The sequence below is a fragment of the Corapipo altera genome, unplaced genomic scaffold (genome assembly GCF_003945725.1).
Source record: "Corapipo altera isolate COAL_440 unplaced genomic scaffold, ASM394572v1 67, whole genome shotgun sequence".
Lineage (NCBI taxonomy): Eukaryota > Metazoa > Chordata > Aves > Passeriformes > Pipridae > Corapipo > Corapipo altera.
In genome coordinates, this window is record NW_020884906.1 from 9,217,715 (window position 1) to 9,223,947 (window position 6,233).

General features: G+C 61.5%; 1 protein-coding gene across 1 annotated transcript; it reads left to right on the plus strand.

Annotated features, from left to right (window-relative positions):
- Positions 1-325: 325 nt before the first annotated feature.
- Positions 326-6,227, plus strand: LOC113951324 (carbonic anhydrase 15-like; the record flags this gene model as incomplete). The annotated part of the gene is made up of 7 exons (XM_027652187.1): positions 326-520; positions 2,096-2,131; positions 4,120-4,290; positions 4,502-4,662; positions 5,332-5,424; positions 5,756-5,822; positions 6,033-6,227. Coding segments are annotated over exons 1-7 (790 nt in total), but the record flags the coding sequence as incomplete, so codon positions are not given.
- Positions 6,228-6,233: the final 6 nt, after the last annotated feature.

Genomic DNA, 6,233 nt, shown 5'->3' on the forward strand with positions numbered 1-6,233 from the left:
CCTGAATCTCATCTGTAGTCCCACACACTGCGGGGGTAGGATGGGGCGCAGTGGGGATGCCGCTGAACCCCAGCTTTAGGGATGCAGAGCGGGATGGTACCGGGCGGCACCCCCTCGGCAGGGAGCGGGGCGGGCAGCGCTGCACCCGTGGGATCCGCCAGCCCCCGCTCCCCGCCTGTCCCTGTCCCTGTCACCGGAGGCAGTGACCTGGCGGGCGCGGGGGGCTGGCTGGGGGCCGGGCTCTCCCCGCTCCCTCCTAGCAGCCGAGGAGTTAAAAACTCAGCCCGGGTGATGAATATGTAAGAGCAGAGCCCAGGCTGGAGCCGAGCATCTCCCGGGCTGCGGGCGCTGCCAGCGCTGCCGCCTGCCCCAGCCCAGCACCGGCCCCGCCGGGCGCACTGCGGAGGGACGGGACGGGGCAGTGCGGGGGTCCCCCCGCTGGCCCCCGCCGCCATGGGCCCCACCGGGCTCGGCATAACTTTCCTGACTCTGCCCCTCGTCGTGCGAGCGGCCGCGGGAGGTGAGCTGCGCCCCGGGCAGCGGGGCCGGGGGTCCTGCGGCGGGAGAGAACGGGAGCGTGGGGCTGGGGGCCCGTAGGGCACCGCTTATTCCATTGCCGTCCCACGCGCTGTGGGGGATGATGCGGGCTGGGGAGGTTGGAGGCAGGGACTGGGGGACCTGGTCTGGCCCAGGACCCCTCTTCTGTGCTCCCACTGCCCCCCTCCCCGCTGCAGAATGTCCCTGGGCACCGCTGGGCTCGGGAGGTCTCAGCCCGCCCGGGGCTCTGTGCTGGCCAGGCCAGAGTCCCCTTGGGGCACTGGGGCTTGGGCTCAGCCCATCCGCCCCTCAGACCTGCACTGTGGACGAAAGCTGCAAGCGAACGGGGGCTGCCAGTCCCGGGCTGAGGCGCTGGGTGCTCACCTGCATCTGGGCCAGGCTCGGGCTGGCCAGTGCTACCTTGGCTCCTGCCAGAGGATGCTCGAAGGCTGGTGCATGCAGGTCTGAGGATTTTCCAGGAGTTCGGCTTTCCCCTGCACCCCGAGATCCCTGCCCTGGGGATGGACTGTCTGAGTCCTGCACTGTCCTGCTCCCAGTTCTCCTCTGGGGCTGGTGTCTCTTGTATCACTGTAGTGAGAATTTGAATGCAGTGCCACAGGCTGGGGCCATGAGCAGCACAGGTGGAGGCAGGCAGGGCTGCCTTTGTCCTGCTGGTCAGAGCAGCCGTGGCTGGCACAAGAGCATGGCTTGGCTCCCCTGCAGCCGGCCTGCTGGCATGGCCCCTCGGCCATCAGCGGGGACTGTTTGTGTAGGCTGGCCCTGGGCAGCATCAGTTTGCTCCTGGTTGCGAGGAGCAGGATGGGGAGCTGAGGAGGGAAGGGGTGCAGTCCCCAGCTCCATTGCAGAGCTGATGATCCTGGGCAGATGTGCAGGCAGCAGAGCAGTAACAGGGCTCCAGCTTTCTCAGTATCCCCTTGGTATCCCTGTGTCTGCTGTGCCAGCACTTGTCACTGCACCGGTAGTGCCCACAGCCCTTCTGAGCGCAGGCAGCTGGTGGGAGTTCCGCAGCTCTGGCTGAGGTGGTCCTGAGTGATGGGACAAGCCGTCACCCCCACAGCGTGGGCACAGGCCTGCCCACTGCCTGCCTGCTGCAGCCACCAGCAACTGCCTGCTGCTGCCAGCCCACCTGCGGGAGCCATGGGGAGCACCAGGAAGGGCTGTCACAGCCCCCTCGGCTCCCACTCACCCACGGCTGCAGTAGGGCTGCAAGGCATCTGCTGTGGGTGAGGGGCTGCCTTGCTAGGATGGGTAGGGGGGATGGCTCCACAGTAGCTAGGAAGGGAGCACAGCGAGCAGCAAGGCTTGGCTGCCTTGGAGCAGTGATTCTGAGGGAGGTTTCCCTGTGGAGTAGCTGGGGGAGGCAGGGAGGGTGCGAAAACACCAGCCAAAAATAACTGGGATGAACACAAGTGTCGGCGGGACCCCAGGCTGCAGTGAGGGATGTCCTTAATGCTGGGGGGCTGGGCACAGCCCTGTGTGGGTTTGGGAAGGGGTGCCTGTCTCTGTCACCTGCCCTGAGCTCTCCTTTCTCCTGCAGGGCAGTGGTGTTACGACTCGCAGGACCCCCAGTGTGGTAAGTGGTGCCAGGTGTGGGAGTGGGGCTGTCAGGGCTTTGTGGGGCTTGGACCCCACAGTGCCTGGCCAAGGGCACCCTGGGCAGCATCAGGGGTCGCAATGGGAAGCATGGCATGGAAAAGGGCAAATGCCCCCATATCTCTCCAAAATGGGAATGGTTAGAGGAGCTTCACACTGGAGCATGCTGGTGTAGAGACTTGACAAACACCCAAGCCCCTCGGAGCGACTTGGCCCCACCCCTCACCCCAACCAGTGCTCCTGTGGCAGCACCAGCTTTCCCCCTTTCACCTGAAACAAATGGAATTCTGGATTTAAAATATGCCATTGGAAACTCCAGTGCAGCACAGGCAGCAAGGGTCTTGGAAGGCTCAGGGGCCCGACTGGAGAAGGGACAGCTCCCTTTGGGGAGGCAGCAGGTCTGCCTGTCTGGCTGGGGAGAGAAGTATACCTGGGGGCATTTTGTCTCAAAACATGCAAATAGCTTGTAAGAGGTTAATTAAAGATCATCAAGCATTTAATCAGCTGTTACGGCCCAACTGTTTTATAGCTCTTGGGTTTACATGCCCCGTGGCTCATGAGTATGGGTTGCTGGGCTCCACTCATCCCTGTTGGACCAAGGATTGGTCTTTCCCAGTTTAATGTTGTCAGGGTGGTGAGGGCAGGTTTTGGCAGGGGAGAGGGGCCGGTGGGAAGCGGCTTGGGCAGCGTGGAACCGGCTGTGTGCCCTCAGCCAGCTGTGTGCCCATGTGGAATGGTCCCTTAATGAGCACACCAGGTAATTTGTGGGGCCACTCAGTAACACCATGCCAAAAAGCTAGTGGGACGCCGGCACAGCCAGGCTGTGGCTCCCAGGGCTTTCAGGCAAAAAGTTGCCAGAGTAATGAGAGGAGAACATAAAGGGACAGGGCTGAGCCCAGGAGGGCAGGGGGTGGACTCAGTCCACAAGTGTCTGTGGTTTTGTCTGCTGAAGAGGAAGGTAAACGTTAGAGCTGAACCATGGGGCACTGCTGGGGGAACAGTTCCCCAAACCCCGGCTGTGGCCAAAGGCTGCCCAGCCATAATGTGTGCCAGAGCAGAGCCAGCAGTGTCTGCAGAGGGATGCACTGAGCTCCCTCGGGACTGAAGGTGCCCTGAGTGGGCAGGGTTGGTGACACTGAGGGAGCTCCTGTTACCTGGCTGGGACTGAGCCCAGGTACCGGCAGTGCCCAGTGCCATCTGCAGCCTGGGCTGCACCAGGTGAAGGAGTGAGGTGTCACGGCAGCCACACCGGAACAGTGACCAGGAGGGTAGTTGGCTACATCCCCCAGTTGTGGATGCAACGAGTGTTGCAAGAAGAGCTGATGCCAGGATGATGGGGACAAGCAAATATGAAGTGAGTGGTCTGGCCATGGTGGCAGTTGTGGGGATGTCAGCTCATAGCCCCCCAGGCAGCACTGTGGGCTTGCAGTGGGTCCAGCTGGCTGCCAGTGTTGCCATGTCCTCACACAGCTCCTGCCATCGTGACCCCTCACCCCAGGAGCTGCTGATGGACATCATGTGGTCACACAGGACCCTGTGTAGGATTCACCCCAGGATGAGTTGTGTGGCCAGGATGCACTGTCACCTGTCACAGCTGGACAGAACCAGCATGGGTAGGCTAAGATGTGCTGAAACCCAGGGACGAGCAGAAGAATGTTTGGGAGAAAAGCCTGCCCTTCACCAGCACCAGTGAAGGGAGGGATGCTGCTGCTCAACTAAATATAACCCCCGGCCCCTCGAGGAAATCCTGCTGAATTATGGATGAGGCTGCAATAAGCCCCTGCTCATCAATAGGGAGGAAGCTCTGCTGGGCAGGAGGGCAGCTTCCATGGGATGTGAGTGAGAATGACTGGGCTGGCAGGGACAGCAGGGCTGGCTGGGGACACAGCCACCCGTGGCCTTGTGTCACCCCTTGGGGGTGGCAGTGGCTCTGTGGCTGCCCATGGTGCCCCTGCTCCTCCCCTGCAGGGCCCAGCCACTGGAAGGAGCTGAAAGCCTCATGTGGTGGCAACAAGCAGTCCCCTGTGAACATCGACAGGCACCGGCTGCAGCGGGACAGTGGCCTCGGGGACATCCTCTTTGAGGGCTACGACCAGGCTCCCCCTGGCAAGTGGAAGCTGACAAACAATGGGCACACAGGTGCGTGCTGAAGCTGGGCACCTTCCCCTGTCCTGGCTCCCTGGTCACCATCCCATCCCGAGCTTGGCTCTGCTGCCACTCCAGGGTGCTCCTGCCCTCCTCTTGCAGCTCTTGCCCTGTGGGTTTGTGTTAGTGCTGGAGGAAGAGCCCAGGTGTGCCAGGTGTCCCCCATCCTAAACCACCTTTTCACCCTGTCCTGCTGCCCTTGCAGTGATGCTGAGCCTGGCGAGTGAGTCGGCCTCTGAGCACATCACCATCAGTGGTGGGGGCCTCCCTGGCAGGTACCGCGCGCTCCAGCTCCATTTTCACTGGGGCAGTCCAGCCGGGAATGGCTCTGAGCACACCCTTGATGGGCACCAGCTCCCTATGGAGGTAGGTGAGAAAAAGCCCCCATCACACTCTGGGTAGCCCAAATCCATGGTGTGCTGGGAAGGGGTGGTGCTGGGGCATCCCAGGGCTGCCATGCAGCAGGTGATGGGACTCTGTGACGCTGCACCGATGGGTTCAGCTGTGCTCCTGCAGAGGCACCTGGGAGGTGAAAAAGCAGTTGACGTGAGACTCAAGGTGTTTCTTTACCATGCTTGGGCTGAGCTGCCTCATCCAAGGCACTCAGCAGTGTTTGGGGGGCTCTGTGCCCTGCCAGGACCACACATTGAGTTAGTGAATGCAAGTGAGAGCACGTGGGAGTGTGCTGTGCCAAGCACATTGGGATCCTTCTGGGTGAAAGAGGCTCTGCACCTCTAAAATATTCATCATCTGCCAGAGGAAAGCAGAATTTGTTTTGTGGCTGATAAGCACCCTGGGACTGCTGGCCCCGTTTTGCACACCCTTCAAAGGATGATCACTTCATTGGGGTGCTTTGATCCTCCAAGCAGCCATCCCACAGATGTGCCAGTGGGACAAGGAGGGCTTTTCGGGGAGTAGTTGACTCAGTGTCTGGTCACCCCAGGCTGGCCAGAAGGATCAATAGGAGAGGGCCCTGCTGCCAGGATGTTGGCCAGGGGCAGTTGTCCACGATTGGCTCCTCTGTGCTTTCCTCAGCTGCACATCGTCCACATGAATGTCAAGTACCAGACACTGGCAGAGGCCAAGGGGCATCCCAACGGGCTGGCTGTCCTCGGCTTCTTCTACCAGGTGGGTCTGCAGGGGCTCATGCTGCTGGGAAGAGGGGCCTCCCAGAAACAGGGTGTTGATGGTGCAGCCAGGAGAGCTTTGTACAGGTGCCCTGTGGGAGCAAGAAGGGGCAGGAAGGCGGGGTCAAGGCCAGGAGGTGCTGAGGAACCTCAGTGATGAAAGGTGCCAGGGCCCCCCACTGACTTTGTGCAAGAGGGTGTGGGCTGGGAACCCTTTCCTGCTGCTCTGCAACAATGTGGGGTGGAGCAGGCTCTGCCTGCGGGTGCTCAGCAGGACAGGATGATGCAGCTCTGCCCTGCCTGCCTTAGATGCTTCTTCTCCCCACCTGCAGGTCTCTGAAACCCCTAACACCAACTACAACACCATCGTGGTGGGGCTGAGAAACGTCTCCCATGCTGGTGAGTCACCTCCTCATCGGGGCAGGGCAGAAAAGAGAGACCCTGGTGTGGGATGGCAGAAAGGAAGAGACCCTGGTGTGGGAGGGCAGGATTGTGGCCCAGAAAGCTGTGGGGGGAACCTGGCTGAAGGGAAACTGATGGAGGTGGCCCCACTGTCCCCACCACATCCCTGACACGGGATGGGCTGAGTGGCCATGTCTTGCCCCACAGGGGAGTCCGTGGATTTGGCCTCCACCTTCCGTCTGAGCACACTGCTGCCGCGGGCCAGCCAGCTCTCCGGGTACTACCGCTACCAGGGCTCCCTCACCACCCCCGACTGCAGCGAGGTCGTTGTCTGGACTGTCTTCGAGGAGCCAGTGGAGATTGGCAGGGAGCAGGTACTGGTGTGCACAGCCCCACGCTCCAGCACCC